The 23,232-nt window shown below is 38.3% G+C and overlaps 1 protein-coding gene across 9 annotated transcripts in view; it reads left to right on the forward strand.

The window, feature by feature from the left end:
- The first annotated feature begins 158 nt into the window (after window positions 1–158).
- UBAP2L (ubiquitin associated protein 2 like) overlaps window positions 159–23,232 on the forward strand; it is a 41,377-nt gene continuing 18,303 nt past the window's right edge. For 2 of the 9 annotated variants that reach the window (XM_087827628.1, XM_016221501.2), the window contains exons 1-11: window positions 170–3,568; window positions 5,010–5,087; window positions 5,647–5,757; window positions 10,329–10,497; window positions 10,949–11,044; window positions 11,436–11,481; window positions 12,028–12,140; window positions 16,177–16,229; window positions 17,829–17,914; window positions 19,992–20,163; window positions 22,832–23,030. In XM_087827628.1, the coding sequence (XP_087683754.1) occupies window positions 3,479–3,568; window positions 5,010–5,087; window positions 5,647–5,757; window positions 10,329–10,497; window positions 10,949–11,044; window positions 11,436–11,481; window positions 12,028–12,140; window positions 16,177–16,229; window positions 17,829–17,914; window positions 19,992–20,163; window positions 22,832–23,030 (1,213 nt within the window). In that variant the 5' untranslated portion in view covers window positions 170–3,478. Of the gene's footprint in view, window positions 3,569–5,009; window positions 5,088–5,646; window positions 5,758–10,328; window positions 10,498–10,948; window positions 11,045–11,435; window positions 11,482–12,027; window positions 12,141–13,964; window positions 14,025–16,176; window positions 16,230–17,828; window positions 17,915–19,991; window positions 20,164–22,831; window positions 23,031–23,232 lie in introns of all 9 variants that reach the window. The other 7 variants (XM_087827630.1, XM_087827631.1, XM_087827626.1 and 4 more) reach the window with 6 other exon arrangements.

Below are 23,232 nucleotides of genomic sequence, written 5' to 3' on the forward strand. Positions count from 1 at the left end.
GCCTGAGGTACGGCCCTGTCTACCCCGGCCGGTGCCTGTGGAGAAGACGAGGGGCCTCCTCCCTTTCCAACCCTCTGTGGGCCTCTTCTGATCCGGATCCGGCCTGGTTTGGGGGTGGCGGAGGGGAGGGAGGGCGATGGGGTGGAGCTGCCCCAAACTCCCCCATGTGGTCCTCAGTTTGGAGTGCGGGGGATTAAATTGTTCCGGGTGGGAGGTAAGGAGATGTGGCGCTGCTGAGCGGGGTGAGCCTTTCATCCTTAACGCGTGGGCTTGCGTCCCCTCTCCGTTTCCAGCTTCTTTGTCAGCTCTTCTTATTACCCTTCCTCCTTTCTCACTGCCCCAGCTCTTGGATTATATTTTTTGCTGCTGTCTTTAGCTTTTTGTTGTCCATACTGTAGTTTAGGGTACCCCCCCAAAATTATGATGTTATTTGGGAAGCTGGACATGGAGGCCCCCATCGGGTGCGTTACGCCTAAGGGACGTCACTAGAGCACTGGGGTATTTGTTCACTCTTCTCATAATGGGACAGTAATTCCAAATTTCTTCACACCCTTCACCCTGTGGGCAGCCCCTAAATTTGCTTTCCAAACTGATGTCACAAACAGGAGACTGCTCCTTTTCCACCATTCTTGAAATGTAGTCACTTCTGGTGTAGGATGTTGTGGAAAGAAAACCACCACAGTAATTGGCGTTTTTGTTATCGTTTTGTCTTTGACTGTCCCTGATTATTAGATGGAGAAATCCTTTTTTTGTTTCTCCCCATCCACCTCCCACTGCCCATATTTTGCTTTGGGGATATTTGATGTAATGTAACTTGACGGGAGGTGATGAGGATCAGTGACAACCAGCATTAATAGACAACTGAAACGTTTTGACTGGGAATGGGTTGATAAAACTGCTTTGAGATCCTACACCATTGTCTTTAAAGGTTAGACTATGCCAGTGATTATTTCCGTTACGAACAGGAAGTATTTCTGGCATGAAACTAATGATGAAAGACCTTAAAACGTACTGTTTGTTTTTTATTTTTAAAATTCCCTCCATATTAAACATGTCCTAACTGGGAAGTACTCTTTTTAAAAATTAGATCCAAGTTCATGGGAAGGAGATGAAGGGGTCATTACCACAAAACATCTAGGGGAATTAGTCACTCTGTTAGAGGTAGTAAGCCTTACCCCAATCCAGCTTCAGAGTTTCTGAATTGTTTCTCATATTAGATTGTAAGCTCCCTGAGGGCAGCAACCAAGTCATATTGCTTTTGTATTTTCTAAAGTACTGGACACAGTAGATACTCAATAAATACTTGTTATTTATTTTTTTCTGTAAAATTTCTCTGGCTATTTTTTTAAGTAGCTGGTTTTCAAAAAATGGTTAAGGGCACTCCTGTGTTGAAACCTGTATTTGTTCCCTCACTAGTCCCTTGGTCTCCGATACTTCTCACCTATTTCCCTTAAACATTTTAATTTTTTTAAGAAAGAATATTTAACAAGCTTCCTCACCTCCACTGTGATAACTCTGGGTATGTGTCTGTGCTTGCGACTGAAAGGCTACTAATTTTGTGACCTCCCAGTGATCCATCCCAGGTCACTTACCTGTTGCTCAGTGTTGTTACTACCTAGGTGGTAAAATTTTCTTAGTTGTATTTTTCAAAGCACCTGTAAGAGAAAAATAGAAATTAATAGCAAGAATGATCAGGAGGATTTTCCCCCCTTTTCCTGAGTGATTATGCAGCTTCCAAGATGACTTTTAATATATTTACATGGATTGGTACAGTATATGCAGTCATCCACATAGCTAACTAGTCATGCAATCCATAGCTGTAGTGTAAATCATGCTCACAAATTGAAATCATATGTAGAGTAGAAAGCAGTTGATAGTTGTAAGTTACAGGAGTGGCTACCCTCATATTAGAAACTAGATCTTAGAGCCAATTATTAGCATAATGGTTTTCATCTAATTTTAATTCTTTTTTTGCTTTGATTTGAATCCAGGGGTACTTGGTTAAACAACACTGTTTTTTGTTTGTTTGTTTTTGCAAATTAAGTGTTGAAACTTTACTATAATGCCAGCCTGGGAAACTTGACTACTGTGTAGCAAATAATCTTCTATTGGCTAGAATATTTTTAGGTCTTTGTGTGCACATGTGTGTAAGGGGAGAGGTTAGGGTTAAAAATTAGTCCCTTAAAACACTTTCTTAGTGATAGAGGATGTAGAATTCTTAATTCTTAATGACTGCATCACAAAACAAAGACCTATGCAACCTATTGACCCAACCTGGTGAAGAATTTACCCATAAAGAAGTCAACTTTTTTTGTGATCCAAGAAACAGGTTACTTCCCTAATAGTTAATCCTTTAATATTTCTTTAGGAGTCCACTCTCCCTCTCCCTCAAATCCAGCAGTCTTCTGAGCAGTCTAGAATTACTGCTTGGTTAATAGAGTATTAACCAAAAAATAAATAAGTGAGCATAAAAGCATAAACTTGCACTCATTGGAAGGGAATAAAGCAATGCAGAGTAACCTCTTATTTTGAGCACTCCATCATATGATGAATGTTTCTTTTGTTTACTAAGTCATCTTGCCCCACAATAATGTCTCGTTTAAACTGATTTCCCAGAAGCCCGTTCTTCCAAATAAAACTTTGTGCTAGATAATTTAGGTTTGGTACAGATTTGGTATTCTCTGTATATTAAGGTGAGTGGTGGAGGGTAATTTTAATTCTGGTTTCTTGGACTGGGAATTAGGGGACCAAAAGAAGCAGCAGCAAAAGCAGTGTGTTGGAATTACCCAGGGAACAGAGATTGTGGGCAAAGTTGCTGGGGCTAATAACATGCCTTGTGGAAGGCTATGGAAGCCCCCACAGCCTGCTGAGAGATAGAAACTTAAAGGAAAAAGAGGCTAGACTTGAGCTTATGCTTTTTCAAATGATGGAGGTCACATGCAACTCAAGTTAAAGGGTTGTAAGGCAGGTAAGGTTGTTTTTATAGGTGAACTGAGTACAGTATTTAAAATTTTTTTTATTTGGAGTGTAGACTAATCCCCTTCCTGGAAGACTTGTTTCCAGGCTTCGATTATCTTTCCTTATGTCAAGGGGACTGTAGATATTTTTACCTATGTAGAAGGCTTTTGATTAACATTGTTTACTATCAAGATAGCAAAATTTCATAAAACCTGCTTATAGGGGACTAGTAACCAAACTGTGCCCATAACTTAAACACCATTATTTAACACATACTTTATACATCTTATTATACAAAATGGATTAACATACATAGTTCCATAAGGAATTTGTCAAACTAAATATGTCTGAAGAACAGGTGAATACTCTTGGTTTGTTTCTTTGAAGGAATGAAAGTGTTCAGTGAAGGTGCTGATGAAAGAGGTTGAAAACATATTTTGCCCACATTTAACATCTAAACTTTTTTTTTTAATCTTTCAGCATTCTACCTTGTAAATACTGTTATTTGTATATACTGTAAATGATGACATCGGTGGGCACTAACCGAGCCCGGGGAAACTGGGAACAACCTCAAAACCAAAACCAGACACAGCACAAGCAACGGCCACAGGTAAAGAATCCAAGGATTATGGATCCATGGGTAGCCTTGCTGGTTTCTGTCCAGTGCAGCAGCATTCTGTGCTTTGGATTCTTGATTTGGGTTTTTCTTATTTTCAGGCACTTGCCTCTTTTTACTTGGGGCCTGATAACTGCTAATGACATGCTGTGATGTAATGCTCTTTTCTTTAATACTGAATTATGAGGCTTGGAAAGAATGGCTCTTGTGCTTTGTATCTCTAAGATAGCATTTCCTTTCTTTCATCTGGGTTGTTTTAGCAATACATTTCTTGTTTTCCAGACCTTCCACCTTGACATCTTTCTAGCCCACCTTTGTCTTGCCACCTTTTGCCTTTCTTTGTTCTTCTTTTTCATAACATATCTGTTATCTTTCTTTCTGGTCTCATTGAGGCCTAATATGGTATTTACTTTTCCGTGAGGAGTTACCATCTTTGCCATTTTCCTTCAAAATTAACAGTGAGACCCCTAGAGTATTGCTCATTTTTAAGGAATAAATTTGCCTCCTGGGTACTGAGGTTTATGGGTTTTTGTTTGTTTTTTAAAGTTTGATTTAGGTATGATCTGTTTACTATAACCAGTTTGGTGTTGGTACGTAATGTAAATGAATTAACTTCCCATTTGGTTATGGTCAGATAAATTGAATAAGACTAGGACTTTCCTTTTGTTCATTTTTCTTACTCATTTTCCTTCTAAGTGAATTTCTAGCAGAATTTTAGTACTCAAGTAGTTCAGTGTCTCAGTTGGGACAATAAAATTTGTGGTATTTTTGAACATATACTGGATACTCAGAAGATATGCTGACTCTATCTTCAGGCTAAACCGTATGTCAGCCTTAGGAATAGGAGGGTGGCATTGGTTATTGCAGAAACAGGAACAGGGTTTGTGTACACATGACTTTGCAAATATATTAATGTGAATTAAGGTGTAGATGTTTCAAAGTGGTGCAGCTATCCCAATATAAAAGCCTCTTTAATGGAGAACATTGGTGGAAAAGCTTCCTGCTTTTTTTAGGGATTGTAGAATGAACTAGTACCAGCTTTACTCTTTGTTTTTTGTAATTGTGCTGATTTAAGCATCTTAAATGCCATTAGTGGGTTTTTTGTTTGTTTTGGTTTGTTAAATGTTTTTTTATTTTAGAGGAAGGGAGAGAGAACACGAGAAACATTGATGTGAGAGAGAAACATCAAGCATTTGCCTCCCACCTGTGCCCTAACTGGGAATCAAACCCGCCACCATTCGGTGCATGGGATGACGCTCCAAACAACTGAGCCACACTGGCCAGGGCTGTTAGTGTTTTATTACTTGGTCATTTGTAACAAGAAGGAAATTGGGGTGGGAGGTATAGTGGATATTGACTACATATGTCCTTCTTTCTCTAAACATATCTGTTGTTCATGCTTTTTTTTTTTTTTTTAAATTGTCTCAATTCTTAGGCCACTGCGGAACAAATTCGACTTGCACAGATGATTTCAGACCATAATGACGCTGACTTTGAGGAAAAGGTGAAACAAGTGAGTATATTGCTAATTTGATGTAAGCTATGGGAAAAAAACTTCTGGATTAATGCATAGATGCCTACCAGGGTACTTTCTATTATAGGTATTAAAAGAGTTACGACCTGAAATATGATAGGTTAAGCCAATAAATAAGTGCTTTTATTGTTTGATTTACCCTACCCCTTTGGGCAGATACCTTGTTCAGAGGTTTTGTCGTAATTTTAATCTCTTGTTTAATGAATGACTTTGTTGAAGCCCTTTTATAGCAACTTTGAGTGGTTGTGGCATCTAGGAAATGTGGAAATTCATGGTATGCTGAAGTCTGTGTGTTTCTGGGTCTGATTTTCTGTTAGATGCTTTATTGTTTGATTGCTTTGTATGTAAATCCTTTTGACCCCACTTTTGGTCACAGGTATTTTTTGCTTTTGGAACTAGAACACCAAAATTCTGCTTTGCTTTTTTTTTAAGCCTGTTTCAAACTTAGCTGGTGTTTTCTCTTTTCTTCACCTAGGCTTTTTTTGGGGGGCGGGGGGTACAAACTTGTTCATCATCATTGCTGACCTTTCTTTTTCAGTTGATTGATATCACAGGCAAGAACCAGGATGAATGTGTCATTGCTTTGCATGACTGCAATGGAGATGTCAACAGAGCCATCAATGTACTGCTGGAAGGAAACCCAGATACGGTACAGTACTAATAAAATGTTTTAGAAAGTGGATCCCTGGCTGAGATGCTAGTAATATGCTAAAAATAGCAAATGGGGTAACTCAATTTAAAGCAGAGTACCTCATTCAAGTAGAACTGGGAACTACCTTGGAGATTGTTTGCTGCAGGTTGCAAATACTTAAAATTAATGTACAATAAACAGGAGAAAACAGATTAAATCAAGCTCTTATTGCTCTGGAATAAATTATTCATTCTAGGCTAGTGACTGTTTTTAGGACTGGATTAGTCTGAATTAGAGGTGCTATTTCATAGCCTTAGCTGCTAATCAGGGAAGACTTCTGCTCACCTATTTTACTGCTATTGAGCAGAGTTACAAACTACTGGATTTTGATTTCGGCACATTCCCATCAATATCATATTTTTATTTTCCAGTACCTTTTCATCATGTGAACTTATTTCTGTTGAGGCAGCAGAGAACTAAATTTTATAGCCTTTTGACTATCCCTGGAGATGATAAGGGAATATCTTGGAGGACCTCTCACTCTAGAATTTAGAATTGCTTTTACCTTTTCCTCTAATTCCCATGTAATGTGAATCCTGTGTTTTTGTGCTTGCAACAGAGAGTTCTGCCTTACTAATTTGGGATGTTTCTGCAGTGTTTAATAGAGAACTTTATTTTTACTTTTTTTTTTTAATGAGCAGTGTATCATTTTGAGGTAATTTTCATTTACTTGGTCTTACATTTGGGACTTTTAGTTGGGATAGAGAACCAGAGTTCATCCTTTGAGTGATCAACTTACTGATGTTATAGTATCACTTTAGCTAAATGTTGGAGGTTTGTCAGTTTCCCTTAGAGAATGGGAAATCATAGTGGAAAACTTTTTTTAATCATTGAATTTAAATTTGTGGCTTTTTCTCTTTAAAAGTGTGGTCTCGGGTTTGATTTTACATTATTTACTTTATTTGAAAATTATTGCCTGGACAATCACATAACAGTGACATGGTTCATTTTGAGTTTATTCTAGAGTAATTGTCTCAAGACTTTTTTGGAGGGGAAGAGGTAGGACTGACTGCTCATGCTGTCTATCTATCATCTGTCTATCATCTCTATCTATCTATCTATCTATCTATCTATCTATCTATCTATCTATCATCTATCATCTATCTATCTATCTATCTATCTATCTATCTATCTATCTATCTATCTATCTATCTATCTATCATCTAACATCTATTTATTTTGATCCTCACCTGAGGATATTTTTTCCATTGGTTTTCAGAGAGAGTGGGGGAGAGAGAGAGAGAGCGAAACATCGATTTCAGAGAGAGACATCAATTGGTTGCCTCCTGCATGTGCCCCAACCAGGGCCAGGGATGGAGCCTGCAACCGAGGTATGTGCCCTTGGCTGGAATCGAACCCAGGACCTCCCAGTCCTTGGGCTGATGCTCTCACCACTGAGCCAAACTGGCTAGGGCTACTTATGCTTTTTAAGAGTTTAATTTTGCACAAGTCACATTTTGTTTCACCTTCCAGCATCTCCTGCCTTGTGCTTCAAGTTTGAACTTCTACAGTATCAAAAAAGAAAAGTAAACTGGAGCCTTGGCTGGTGTGACTCAGTGGTGAGAGTGTTGGCCTGTATACTGAAGGGTTGTGGGTTCAATTTCTGATCAAGGGCATGTGTAGGAGGCAGCCAGTTGATGTCTCTCTCACATTGATGTTTCTTTTTCTCCTCCTTCCTTTCTTCCACGCTCTCTAAAAGTCAATGGGGAAAAATATCCTCAGGTGAGGATTTTTAAAAATTAAAAAAAAAAATAGAAAACTGGACAATGTGGGCTTATGCTACAAATAAATCAGGCACTAGTGAAACCAATGAGAAGCAAAGTCAGCTGCCAGGGATGTTGGATGTATTTGGGTGGATGCGATCATATCAGAAAACTGGCAGTATCTTTGGGAAGATCGTAGTAATTCTCTTTCCTTACATAAGTCATCTGGTGCTAGCAGCTAATGTATACCACAGAGGGAAAAGGTGACAGGTTTCTGAAACTTGCCAGGTTTTGAGACAGACTAGCAAAAACTCTAAAAGCTAGCTGTTTTGAGTCTGGTTTCCACAGTTTCTGATGCAGATTTAGCTATAGGGTTGTGATAGCTTATGAATTGAAGCTGCTGTGAGCATAAAATAATCCACCAGCTGTAATGTGGAATCAACTTGGGTTGGAAGAGTAGGCACCAAGGAGCTGCTGAGTCCCAGGTGGATAATATATATATATTTTTTAATTACTTATGTAAACTATTGTAGACTTTAGAATATGTAGATAAGTTTTTAGTATAATTTTAAATTTACGGTTTTTGCACTTAAAAACTTTGAATTTTGGTAAAATATACTTAAAATTTACTGTTTTAACCATTTTTAAGTGTATAATTTAGTGGCATTAAGTACATTGACAAAGTCATACAGACGTTACTACTATTCATTTTCAGTTTTTCATTTCTCAGACTGAGTCGAAAATAGATTTCCTGTATTCATTAAATAGTAACTCCTCATTTCCCCGTCCCATCAGCTTCTGGAAACCTCTTCTATTTTCTGTTTCTATGAATTTGCCTGTTCTGGGTACCTCATATAAGTAAAATCATATAATATACTTGTCCTTTTGTGTGTTATTTCACTTAGCATAATGTTTTCAAGGTTTATATTGTGGCATGTATCACAATTCCTTTTTTTTTTTTTTAAGGCTTGATAATCCAGTATATGTATATGCCACATTTTGTTTATCCATTCATCCATGGATGGATACTTGGAATTATTTGAAAGTAATTTGTAGATATCATAATATTTTGTTCCCTGAATGTTTCAGTATGCTTCCCTTAAACAAGGATAATCTTTTTTGTTGTTGTTAATCCTTACCTGAGGATTTTATTTTTTTAAAATATATTTTTATTGATCTCAGAGAGGAAGGGAGAGAGGGAGAGAGAGGTGAAACATCACTGATGAGAGAGTCATCATTGATCGGCTGTCTCCTGCATGCCCCTGACTGGGGATTGAGCCCTCAACCTGGACATGTGCCCTGGCCAGGAATTGAACCGTGACCTGGATCCTAGGCCTCAAGTGGCTGGGCCTGAGGATATTTTTTCATTGATTTTTAGAGAGAGTGGAAGGGAGGGAGAGAGAGAGAGAAACATTGGTGTGAGAGAGACATCGATTGGTTGCCTCCTGCAGGTACCCTGACCGGGATCCAGGATTGAACCTGCAACCCAGGTATGTGCCCTTGACCAGGCATCGAATCTGCAACCCTTCAGTGTGAGGGCGGACGGTCTATCCACTGAGCCATTGAGGCCAGGGTGAAGGGTCATCTTTTACATGACCACAATATTATCAACCCTGAGAAAATTAGTAGTAATTTTATATTATACCTGGTTCATACTCCTTTTTTTCTTTTATTCTCATTCAAGGATATGTTTATTGATTTTAGAGAGGAAGGGACAGGGAGAAACATTGATCAGTTGCCTCTTGTAGGTGCCTGAACTAGCAACATTTTGATGTATGGGATGATACTTTAATCACCTGAGCCACCCGGCCAGGGCCTGGTTCATATTCTTGAAAGCTATTTGATACTAGATAGCAGTTGCTGATCATTAGGGCCATTGTTGTTTGAGTTAGATGGTAGCTGGGATAGTAAAGATCTGGTAGTTTGGATGTTTGTCCTGGAACTTTTATTTGTATGTATTTTCTGAAAAAATATGTGTAAATTAAGATATGTATATGTTTAAAACTTTAAATTTATAAAACTCATTTTCTTAAAGAATGAGTGTTTTATAAGACTGTTTAGCTTATTTTCTTTATCACAAATTTTCCTTCTGGAATAAATTATAAAATACTCTGTTTTGGAGAAAGCTGAATTGGATTATATTAGTTTAGGAAGTGTAGGGGAGAACACAGTGTATAAAACCTTCAAGGTAACTTTTAGAAACTTTCAGGGCTGGCTGGGCGTGGCTCAGCGGTTGCGCCTCGACCTAGGATCCAGGCGATCGGGGTTCGATTCCCGGTCAGGGCACATGCCCGGGTTGCGGGCTCGATCAATGACTCTCATCATTGGTGTTTCTGTCTCTCTCTCTCTCCCTCTCTTTTCCTCTCTCTGAAATCAATAAAGATATATTTAAAAAACAAAAAACTTTCAGTTTTCTTTTTTTGCTTTATTTGACATAAATAACACTATAAAAGGTTGGGAACCACTGAATCCTTAGGAAATTAGTTTTTTCAGCTAAGGAAATACACTTGAAAGCCAGGGACCAGTAACTAGGCCCTTTAACTAACATGCCAAGTAACTGAACTGGATAGGGATCTTGGTGATCCTTTTGGAAGTGATCCCTGCAGTGTTAGCACCTCTCCCTACAAAAAGAACTTCAGTTTTATAGTGTTAGGTGTAGAGTTTGTTTTTAAGGTTCTTTTTGTACCCTCCATTTAAATATAAACTAGTTAGAGGTATTTTAGATTAGGATGCCGAGAGGAGAATGTTTAACAGTTCCTGCTTTTATCTCTGGTTTCCTGATATCAATCCATGTTGCTTAGATATGAATGCTCTGCCCTTCTTTAGCATTCCTGGGAGATGGTCGGGAAGAAGAAGGGAGTCTCAGGACAGAAGGATGGTGGCCAAACGGAATCCAACGAGGAAGGCAAAGAAAATCGAGACCGGGACAGGGACTATAGTCGGAGACGTGGTGGGCCACCAAGACGGGGAAGAGGTGCCAGCCGTGGACGAGAATGTATGCATGGGGCTTTAACAAAACCAGCTGTGGGTCAGTAATGTCCAGATTTCAGGGGTGTCAAGGCCCTGCCAGGCTGGACCTACTAACCATTATATCACCTTTTTTATTTTTCTTGCCATTACCTCTTCTGAGACCTTGGTGTCTCTTACATTAGCCTTTTCTAGCAGCAACTACCAGTTTGGTATGAAATTATCCTGTAGCCATTTGTAAAGTTTGACTTAGCTCTCTGTTGTGGTTCATCACCATTCCTTTAGTAACCATCATGTTCCATCCTTCCAGCTCATTTTTCTCTCGTTTTTGTCTTCCCACCAGTATGTGTGTGTATATATATGTACACACATACATAAATATATACACACACCACTTATATATTTATATACATACCACTTATATGTTTACGTATATTCTGTTGACTCTGCTCAGGCCATCTGTGTTTTGTTTCCACCAGTTCGGGGTCAGGAAAATGGATTAGATGGCACCAAGAGTGGAGGGCCTTCTGGAAGAGGCACAGAAAGAGGCAGAAGAGGTCGTGGACGAGGCAGAGGTGATTATTTTGGTGGGGGGAGGGCTGGATATTGGGGGTGCTTACTAGTTTTATAAGGGTCTACATTATTTAAAAACAAATTCTTATGGATTCTAGTTACCTAATTTCATGCAAATTTTGGAGGTGCCAGGTGGGCAGTGAGAAGATGTATGTTACTTCCTCTAGTCTTACTGTTGATATACTGTATTTGCTAGAGGACCAGGCAGTCTGATCAGCAAAGGAACATTCTGTCAATAGTAATGATTTTCCTACTACGTTACATTAACTGATGCACTACAGAATGAGAAAAAGAATATCTGATGTATGAACCACCTAATATTCCAGAGCTACCTCAGTTGGCAAGTTAGTTTTGTATTAACTTCTACATTTCTGTCTTTTTCTCTTTCGTTAGGTGGTTCTGGTAGGCGGGGAGGAAGGTTTTCTGCTCAAGGAATGGGGTAAGTTTCATTGATCCTATGTCAAAGTCTTTCATTTTTCCCCCCTAAGCATCACCATAATATTTTAGAGTGGCTAATATCCTGATATCCTAAGGATAATAGTAGGCAGCCTTAACCAAAATGTAGAAAAAAGATGTCTAGATTATTTAACCAGAAAGGTGTGTACTTAGGGCTTATTTTTTAGGGAAAAGCATTTACCACCTGGATCATTATCATAGTTTCATTTGAATGCATATACCTAATACTCAAAATCTTCCTGTGGATTTTATTATGATTATTGGTATTCTAACCCAAAATGGATAGTAGATATAAATTGAGCTTATACCATGAAATTTTAGGTAGGCTGATAGGTGAGGAAAAGTTGACAGCATAGATTATAGAAAGGAGCCATGATTGATTAGTACTAGGAAAGGGTCAGTGAAGATTCTGATTGTTCTCCTCTTTGAGTTAATTTTCCTTGGTGCTGCTTAGATGTTGGAGACTCTTTTAAGCTTTTTTGTTGTTGTTCACCCCCCTCCCCACCCCCACCCTCACCCCCACCCCCAGAACCTTTAACCCAGCTGATTATGCAGAGCCAACCAATACTGATGATAACTATGGCAATAATAGCAGCAGTACGTGGAACAACACTGGCCACTTCGAGCCAGATGATGGGACGAGTGAGTGACTGTTTATTATTCGTTTCTTGTCTTTGGGTACCTAGGGAAATAAATTTTTTTGAGGTTATAGTTATGTAAAGTGGAGGAATATTTTTTGGGTGCAGAGATGGGGAAGAAAGGGAGAAAATCACAATTGAATTACTGTGTGTTCTCTTTACTTACTGTATGTCTGTGCGCACGTTATACAAACTGTTTCACGTGATTTTCATCACTATTTTATGAAGTAGACATTTGTCATCACTTTCCAGATGATAAAACTTAGACTGAAAGAGCAGTGAAGAAATTTGCTAGTATTTGAACTCAGAATTGTTTGACCCTACAAGCCCATGCCCTTTCCATTATACCATGTGGCTGCTGTTAGCTCCAATTGTATTTCCTCGTGTTTGTTAGGGTAGCTAGCTTTGCCTTGTGAAAGGATATCCAGAATTAATCAAGATGAAGAGGGTTGAGAATCAAAGCCCACTGTCAGTTTGTTTTCTGGTACTGAGATAGTATCTTTTTTTCCCTTCATTTTTGGGAAATCTCAATATCTGGGCACAAAGGAAATCTTGAGACTTTCTAGCACACTTTGTTGGACAGTCTCCTTGGTGTAGTAGAGTACTATGGGATTTTAATAAGATTGCTTTTTTTCTTAGCTGACTTTGGTACCTCTATCTGAGTAGGGTGTATATATTTAAGGATGTGTTAGGCTCTTGGGAAACACCAAGATGTGTTTGGGAGTAAGATGCTTTTACTGCTTTAAACAAGCGTAGCCTCTGGGCTCCAGAGTACTTTATTTTTATGAGATTAGTTACCTCCTCCTGGTTGAACTGGCATATACAAAACCTGAGACTGTTTTCTTCTTCTAAAGGGGGGGATGAGTTAAAAATAGAGCACAAAATAGGCATTTTGACTCCTTATCCATTTAAATTTGCCTTGCCCCTTTGTAAAGATCGGTGATCTTTATCTCTGTGTCTTTAGTAGGATCTTTGGCACAGCTTCTCATATACTGTCCATAAGATGCTACATACACCTCAGGTCCTGAATGTTACTCGCTTTTTATTTACCAAGTTGTCTTATAAATTCATTTGGAATACAACTTTCTAACTGGTAGAGACTAAAATTGAGTTTTTGGCAGAATAGATATCTTTGTGAATTCTCTTGATCATTTGGCTATGAAATGTCCTTTTCTCTTTTAACTTCCTGTACTTTGGGGGCATAAAAACTGCTCTTCATTCATCTCTTGATGACTTTGTAGAGGCAGTGGTAGCAGTCTGAATAACAAAAGCTACTGTTTTTGAGCTCTAGTTTGTTCTTGGGTATTTGGCCTTTTATCATTGGCAGAAAAGATGATAGAAGTTAAGGGATTTATTTTCAGTTGTGGACAGAAGAAAATCAGGCATGGAGTCCCAGTCCTGGATTGCAAACCTTAGCTGTTTTCAACAAGGTTCTGGTTGGAAAAACAGAGAAGGTTGAAGTGTATGTTTATTTCACTAAGTGGAGAATAGCATGTTTGAGGGTCTGGAATCAGAAATCTGTGGTTTGTGTCTGAATGAAAAATTATGTAATGCTGCTGTCATCTTGTTAGTGTGAAAGTGTTGGGTATAGATAGCTTCATGCATTCTCATTATTGTTAATTTCAACATGAACTCACCTTCATGCATGATCTCTTTTTGTGTTTTCATGATAGCAAACTCAAATTCCCTTTTTAATTTAAAAAGAAAATTCAAACCTACCCTTAAAATATCCACAGGTACACTGGGAATTGTGTATTGGGGGCATATGTTCTCATTCACAAGCAAAATTTCACTGGTTGTTTTTTCTTTTCTTTTCTTTTTGTTTCAGGACTTGATTTCATTGGGGTTGAGGGGTCAAATTATCCCCGAAAATTTGAGACTGCTCCTGGTATGATACATCCAGGCGCCTAACTGCCCCGGATATTTTTATAGATTTTTATGAACTGAAATATCTGTGGATATGTAATTTTTCTGTCTTCCCGCTTTTTCTCTTTCTGCCTTTTTCTGCCATATTCTGTGCCCGTTTTTGCTTCTTAAAAATTTGATTCATTTAATGACTATTTAACATTTACTTTGTGCTTTTTGCTGATGCAGTGGAAACCCTAATCTGTTGTTCAGAGCATTTGCGCTCTTTCTGTTCATTAATGCTTCCTCAATATAGTTCTCTTTCTCAGTCATTTTCATACATCCTACATAAGAAAAAAAGATCAATGAGGAGTTTACACTCTTTTCTATCCCAGATATAGTTATCAGAGTGCAAAAAACAAAATTCTTGCATTGAGAGATTGCCTGTCAATGGTAGATAATTTCTCAGGTCACTTCCAACTCTAGGATTGTGTGTATGCATTAACTCAGATCTTGGGTTTCCTTTAGCCAGGGTGGGATGGATGTCAATGGGCAGGAAGAGTGGTATCACCAGAGAGGGAGAGGAAAATGTGGTTTGTAACTTGTCTAAATTGAGATTGGACTTCATTTTGATTTGGAGAACATTGTCATTAGTAAGTGGTTTGTAATTTCTTGGTATAGTTTTAACATTGTCCTAGGAAAGGCATGATGAACATATTTTTCTCTAGGAAATTAGGATTTTTCATTATTAAATGTTTAAAAGAATTTCAGATGGTTTTTGTAGGTGTTAGAATATTTCTTTTCAGTGACAGTAGACAGTGAAATATCGGAATGCCAGACTTTCATTTTTCTAAGAAGCTTTCTCCGTTTGGAGAGAAATCTTTAAATTATTCAATATACCAATATCTACTGTTGTCCTAGAGAAGATAATAAAGTGTTCTTGTTCCTTCTACAAATTGGTTATTTCTTACCGTAGTCCTTTGGTCAAAGGGAAGAATTGAGGTTCTCATTGAAACTTTCACCATATTCCTTAAGAAAATTCAGTTCCCCTTTCTGAGGATATATGTACACATGAAGCAAAACAAGGGGAACATGGTGGAAGGTGGTTTGATTGCCTATGGATCTCTCCTGTAAGAACTGTATCCTTCCCCTGGCTGGTTTGGCTCAGTGGTTAGAGCGTTGGCCCGTGGACTTAAGGGTCCCGGGTTTGATTCTGGCCAAGGGTACGTACCTCGGTTGCAGGTTTGATCCTGGTGCTGACCAGGGCTCATGCAGGAGGCAACCAATTAATGTGTCCCTCTCACATCGATGTTCCTCCCTTTTCCCCCAAAAAGCAATGGAGAAAATATCTTCGGGTGAGGATTAAAAAATAATATAGTAAATAAATACAATAAAAACAAAAAACACACACCAAAAACTGTATCCCAACTTTGTTATTATCAGCATGAGGAGTGTGCACACCTCCGTTGTCTGTGCCATGGCCTCGGCAGGTCAGATTTCATATTCTGTGGCATAGGATTAGGAGAATAACACACATACTTGATTTTTTGGTTTCGTCTGATATCTTCTGAAAAGAGCAGATCCATAGGGATTCCTTATAGTTAGGCCAGTAAGATTTATAAATGTTACTTCTGCTAAGTATGCATTTTTAAATACAGTTCCAATAGCGGATAATTGTCAGTGCTGTCAGTATTAATTTAAGCCTGCTTTCTTCACTGCCCTTCACTGTCATGTGGGCAACGATTTGTGTTCCTCTATCACTGCTGCCATCTTCAGATTGGCTACAGTATTGTCTTATACCAGATAAATAAGAGGAGTTTTGTTCTGGGGTAAGTTGGCTGCTGCCATCTCACTGAATTGACCACTAAGTCAGAGGGTTGTGTGTCTTAAGAGATTGCCTAGAGCATTGGGTTCATTGGGGTCTTGCACTCTCTTGCATTTTCTCGCTCTCGCTCTTTGCTGTACAGCCATGTAACAAAAACTGAAAGTAGCTGTGAAATTGTAATCTTATTAAAACCCTGTAGTTCTGAGGTATGCCTTTCTAAATAGTCTTTTTCTCCCTCTGAAGCCCAAGAATCCCTTCTGATTACTAAATTCTGGTTACACTTTTGGCTGCCAAAAATGTTAATACATTAGTGTTTTCTGCACATGCTGTGTACTGGCACTTAAAATCACTGCTTTGCCTTTATTCTCAGGTGCATGGAGGACTGCAACAGAGGAGTGGGGAACTGAAGATTGGAATGAAGATGTAGGTATTTCTAGGTCATTTTTCTTTAGTGCCTTCTATCCCTAAGTGGTGTTTAGGGATAGAAAATGGGTATGTTTCTACCCCTCAAAATTAATCCTTAAGATTCTGACTCAAAACTTTTACATCCAAAATAGTGTTCTGAGCCAGAACATTTGACATATGTTATATGAAGGAGACTGGGCATGAACAGGACTCTGTGGAACCAGACTATGGAAAGGGCAAGTGCACTTGTGTAAGTCCAAATATCTGATTGTTGGATTTATCCCAGGAAGAGATGGTGGTTGGGTAGGGCAATGGAAATGGAGTTAGATAGGTAGCACATTAATAGCTGCTGGTGGCACGTGGCTCTACTTGGAACAATTTGCTATTCACATTTAAGCATTGGTGTATGGTCCTGTAATTGGCTTGGAGGTGGGTACAAAGGGAGAGTTAAAGTGCCAAGTCCTCAAGTCTATAATCTGGTTGGCTCTGGAACCCTTTTAAGTTACTTGAAGCCCAAATTTATAAGTGCAATTGAGATGAATATGTAGAATTGGCTATCTTCCAGCTTTACTCAACTTGGAAACCTCATAGATGGGTGGCATGAGATGGTACATAAACAAGTTCTGTTAATTCACTGGAGTAGTACCCCAGTAAAAGAATTTTGCTGATTCCTGCTCACCTCAAGCTTTTGCTATGAATTACAGTTATCGGTGATCATGGATGAATTTCCATTCTAACATTTTTAATCTACTTATATACATATGTTCAGGCAAGACAGCTTTTATGGTAAGAGGAAATGATATGTCAAACTGTTTTTGGTTGGCTAGGTCGGCGTTTTAAAAGTTTCAGGTGCATCAGCATCAGGGTGATTATTTTCTATTGTAGCTGAGCTAGATTGCATTGTGAATATTTTCTGAGATTTGGCTTGTCTTCTAAGCAACTTTCAGAGAATGATGTATTTGGGGAGGTGGAGCCCTTCTTTTTAGAAAGTCAAAATAAAACCAAATCAGCTTTTGAATAGTATGAAGAATTATTCCCAATAATTGCTTACCTGATTTTAGTGTCTTATAGTGGAGAGGCTAGGTGTAATAAAGTCAGTATGAAGGCAACAATTGCATATGGTTAAAATTATTCCTGAAAAGACCTTAACTCACTAGCACTTGGGCCCTAACTACTCAAAAGCCAAGAATTAACTTTTTTTTTCTTTTCTTTAATTTCTGTCTTCGTCTTGGCTGTCATTTTCCTTTCTTTGAGAGGAATAGTAGAAGATAAATTATGGTTTGGATAGAGGTGGGAGTGGGGAACTGTAATGGGAAAATATAAAGGGGTTTTCTCCGTTTTTCTGTCTAGCAAGTATATTCACCTTCTGTAAGTTTAGTGTACATATTATGTAGCTACTATATATTTTTGGGTTTCTTGATTCTCCTCTCTTTTGATAAAAATCATTAAGCATATATAGAAGGGGCTTCAGAGTCGATCCATTCAGGATTCTTCAGAGTAGTTTCCTCTTCAAAGGGTTTTCCTTTTTTCTTGATGAAATGAATTCCCCTTACTTATGCAAGGATTCTGACTATAACCTACCTAACACCAGGAGTGACTAATTTCTCTGTTTTCCAGCTTTCTGAGACCAAGATCTTCACTGCCTCTAATGTGTCTTCAGTGCCTCTGCCTGCAGAGAATGTGACAATCACTGCTGGTCAGAGGCAAGTGTGTGGTAAAATTCAGTATCTTTTCCCAAATGGATCTGCTGAGGTTGCTGTAAGGAAGAGTGGCAGTGGACCTTTACAAGCTTCCATGGTGTTGGTAGTAATGATGACCAAATCAGTTTAGGTTCTCTTTAGTTGATTGATAGGTTTATAAGAGCTGATAATAGTTAATTTACTGAATAGAAGTCCCTATATTACAGTGTTAAAATTGATTCTCCCCCCCAAATAGCCATTTAATTACATAGGTAAGCATTACAGGCATTGATTAAAACTTAGCATGATATAATTTCTCTTGCAAAGAAAAGCTAAAAGTGGAAATGTTTTCATTTGTTTCTGAATTTGCAGAACTGTTCAGTAGCTTCTCTTGCTTTATAATTATGATCTCTGTCTACTGTGCCCACTGAATATAGTGATCATTTTTTCCCCTAGGATGCGGCTAATGAACTTTTTAGAACTTGAACCTAGGTATTGGGGTCAGTAGAGAGGATACACTCATCACAGAATGTTTGTATCCCCTGAAAGCCTTTTGGATTATTTCTAGACCTGGGTATGATAGTTGCTGACTCAGAAGATCCTAAAGTGTGATAGGAATGAGGTATTAGGGATGCTGTTACTAGCAGTAATGTGTATTTTTTCTCACGCCAAATATCTGTCATTTTTCCACACCAATTCTACAGTTCTCAGAAACCAACTAAGTGTTCAACAATTCAATTCTGACGATAATTATCCAGAGTTAGCACAGACCCAAGTTAATGCCGCAGTCCCACAAGACTGCCCTTGCTTCAGAGGGCAGCTGCAAATGGGTGCCCCAGCTACCCACACTTCCCTATTGGCTATAAATTTGGGGATATTCCCTCCTCAGGTTCAATAATTTGCTAGGAAAAAAAAATTGCTAGAATGACTCATAGTACTCAGGAAAGAGATTCTCTTGCCATTGTTTATTATAACCAGTATTCAGAAACAACCAAGTGGAAAAGATGCATAGGGCCAGGTATGGGGGGTGGGGACAGAGCTTCCGTGCCCTCTCTGGTTGTGCTGCCCTCCCAGCACATTGATGTGTTCACCTACTCAGAGCTCACTGTATCTCATTGTTCCAAGAGTTTTTTAAAATCAGTTTTATTATGTGGGCATGATTGATCTGTCATCAATGATTGAGTTTAATGTACAGCTCTCCTCCCTTCCTAGAAATGGGTGGAGTATAGTAGGACTGAAAGTTCTAATCCTCTAATCACATTATTGGTGTTTCTGGTCACCAGATCCAGTTTTGCAGCTCTGTGGGAGACCCCACCCTGAGTAACCTCATAGTTGAAAGGGGCTTATGTGTAAAAAAGACCACTCTATCACTTAGGACATTTTAAGTTAGGAGCTCTGTGCTGAGAACTGGGGGCAAAGTACAAATACATTTTTATTATACCATAGATAACTTTTGAAATTTTATAAAAGTAGGGGAAATTCCCCAAATTTTTCTTGTTGCAAAGCCACTTGAAGATGCGAGCATTCTAGTATTTAGTTTTACATATTAAATATTGGTAATGGCAGGTATTCCATATTAAAAAATGACATGTAAAAATAGTAAATTTTATCCTGTCCAGTGTGGCTCGGTTGGTTGCGTGTCATCCCATGTACCAAAAGGTCACTGGTTCAATTCCTGGTCAGGACACATACCCAGGTTGGGGATTCGATCCCTGGTGGGGTTGTGCAGGAGACAGCCTATTGATGTTTTACCCCCTCCCCCTCTTCCTTCCTCTCTAAAAATCAGTTTTAAAAAATTAGTAAATTTTGGCCCAATCATTGAGCTGCTGTATTAAAACTAGCATTTGAAATTTCATTAAATTAACTTCACTAAAATAAAATATTTAAATAACATTATTATGGTTGGCAACGTAATTAGAACATAGCTAAATACTATAGTGGCTCTTGTATGTCAATTACTTTTGATAAATTAAGCATTTCAGTGAGGACTTTGTGTTTCTGGGAGTGACTTCATTTTAATCTAACCATAATCTGAGTTGGGTGTTGGGGAATGCTAGAACGTTCAGTCTTACTCATCAAGATTTTCTCTCCTCTCTACTAGAATTGACCTTGCTGTTCTGTTGGGGAAGACACCATCTTCAATGGAGAATGATTCGTCTAGTCTGGATCCATCTCAGGCTCCTTCTCTTGCCCAGCCTCTGGTGTTCAGTAACTCGAAGCAGAGTACCATATCACAGCCTGCTTCAGGGAACACATTTTCTCATCACAGTATGGTAAGTAGGAAACATGGTGTTTCCTAACCCAAATTTCTGCCAAACCCTACCGTTATATACAGTAATTCTATTGACAGTCAAAAGTTTGGGGTAGATAAAGCATCCTCTTTTGTCCTCTTAAGCAGCCCTGGGTGTAGAAATGTTGAGTTGGGTAATTAGGGATAGCTCTAGGAGAGGAGTTAGCTTCAGACACACTGAACCTTATAAAAATGAGTTAACATAATTTAATACTCATTGTGCTGAACATTGTTTGCTGTTCTTGAGAGAAAAATCAATGATATCAGCAAATTTTAATCCTTTGCAATAAGGAATTGTAGCAGTTCCCTATTTCTTAATAGAGCAGAATTGCCATATATGTTTATTTAAACCAGACATTTCTGGACTAGGTTTCCAGAAACTAAGGGTCTTCCGGAATCTGCCTACTTTTAGCTGTTTCTCCCTTTTTCTGTAAGTGGGGATAGGAGTGCTTGCTCTACGGATGATGCATTATATAATTATGCATTTGAAACCTATATAATTTTATTAATCGCTATCACCCCAATACATGTAACTGAAATTTTTTTTTAACTTTATTGTTCACACTATTATAGATATCCCCATTTCCCCCCACTTTGCCCACCCTCACCGAGACCCCGCCCCCTTTCCCCCAAATTTTAAGTGCTTGCTCTGCCTATCTTACAGGGCTTTAGGAAGATAATGGGTAAGAGCTGTACAAATGTGGTGGCAGTAGTGGTGTTATTTATTAATAACCTAGAACACTTACAGCACGTGACTTGTTGATTCAGAACATTTTTTAAAAATTCAAGGTCATTAACTATGGCAAAGGAATCATTTAAGCTAAACAGATGATGCAAGGACCAGTTTTCTTATAGTAAATCTTAAGAGGTACTGTCTTTTCTCTTTATTTTTCTTTGCATTTCCTTTCTTGTCTGTTTTTTGGTGGAGAAACACTATAGTATTAAAGAGGCAAAAGACCATGTGTGTGCATGTAATTTTATTTTTCCGTTAGTAGGGTTATAGTAATTATTTTAACTAGAAAACTGCTGAGCTGGCCTCTAATCCAGAGTTCTGTCAGTTTTTAACTGTTGTCTCAAAATGGTTTTTTGTGCTAATAGTAATTTGGTGGTTGATATTCTGCCATAAATGAAAGGTGACAGGTGAGAAAAAGTAGGAAAGAGGTGACGCGGAAAGGATGGGGGATTAAAAAGATAAAGAAGAAAGAAATAAAATGGGACAAAGGTGGTTAGAAGGTGAAACAGATCAGGAAGTAACTACCAACCTCTAGGAGATATGACTGGAAAATGTGGTTAAGTGTGCTATGTCTCTTATTTAAATTGCCTTTTTGAAGTTTTCAACATACTTTCATATACCCTAACATTTTATTTAATGTGTGTCATATGATATGTTATACTAAAGTTATTCTGTTCTCATTACCTGTATTAATCACTGTGCTATTTATGTTTCTTTTCCATTGAGAATGACCTTTAGAGAATTGATTTCCCTTAAAATTTAACAGATGTGAATAATACAGAAGCCCCCTATTGTCATGTACAATATGTGAAGATTAAGTAATTTTCTATGCCTTTAATATGCTTTGCACTTGCAGAATATTGGGTAATCATTGCTGTGTGAGATCATCTCTGTCACAATCCCATACTTTGAACTAGACTTCTGGTTTTGTTTGTTTGTATAATCTTGGGATAATAGACTGAAGTGGGAGAAAATGTCTTAGCTTGAGTTGGATAGACTGGTTCTGTATGAGAAAGCATTGCTCAATCATGGTGGTGATGATATGGTTAAATAAGAATTTAAGGAAAACGAGATTAAATCTCCTTGGAGGTTTCTTAGAATAGTCAAGGTCACATGGCTCATCTTCTGGACTAGGCTGATAGTTTTACTTGGTATATCAGGCAATGGGGAGAATCTCCTAAAAGCATTAAGAGTAAATTTTGCTTTGTTATCACGATTACCCTGTAAAACTTGGCTACACACAGAGAAAACAGTTAAATCATATTGATTCATTTGATTGTCTAGTGCAGAAGTTTGGATGGCCCCTAACGTTGTCTTTGCTTCTATGCTAGCTATTAGCAGCATTGAGATGAGGATCCCAGTTAGTTGTTTTTGTTCCTTTTGAGCTATGTAGTGTAAAGGGCAAGGACCTTAATGGCTAAAATAAAATTTTATACTAACTTCACTTTAATAATCAAGTATAGGTTGATTTTAAACTTTAAAAAGAGAAAAAATCCTCTAGTCATTAGAGCTTTATTCCTGACATGGAGGAAGGAGGAAGCGTTGATAAAGATATAAATTTTAATAGCTCTCATTTCTATTGAGTATTTACTGGGTGTTATGCACATATTAAATGCTTTACATACATTATTTGTTTAATCCTCATACAACTTTATGAAGTACTACTTTTATTTCTATTTTCAGATGAGGAAAGTGGGGTACAGAAAAATTACCTTTCCATGGCTACATAGCTGGGATTTGAATCTTCATAGTCTGACTCCAGGGCTTGTGCTCTAAATGGACTATGCTGTGTACTCAGTCTGATGACAGTCTTTACTTGTCTCATTTATACTGGCTCTAACCCTGGATAAGTGTCTTTTTGAGTAGCTGAACAAGGTTGTTGACTGTAAATTTCTCTAATATCTATGTTGATTTACAGGTGAGCATGTTAGGGAAAGGATTTGGTGATGTCAGTGAAGCTAAAGGTGGCAGCACCACAGGCTCTCAGTTCTTGGAGCAATTCAAGACTGCTCAGGCCCTGGCTCAGTTGGCAGCTCAGCATTCTCAATCTGGAACCACCACCACCTCCTCTTGGGACATGGGCTCTACCACACAATCCCCATCGCTGGTGCAGTATGGTGAGAAAAATGGAAAGTGAATTTAATTCTTTAAGCATTGGAGCATTACTGTCAAGAGGCAGGCAGGAGTCGGGGGTGGAGAATGTGTCCTGAAGTAAGGAGAAGGGCTGTCAACTGGCTAGTTTCCCCACACTAATTTACCCTAGTTAGATGGGCTGATTTCAGAAAGCTGAGGAATAATAAAAAGTCGAGGCTGTAAATT

Source organism: Miniopterus natalensis, chromosome 19 (genome assembly GCF_054644295.1).
Source record: "Miniopterus natalensis isolate mMinNat1 chromosome 19, mMinNat1.hap1, whole genome shotgun sequence".
NCBI lineage: Eukaryota > Metazoa > Chordata > Mammalia > Chiroptera > Miniopteridae > Miniopterus > Miniopterus natalensis.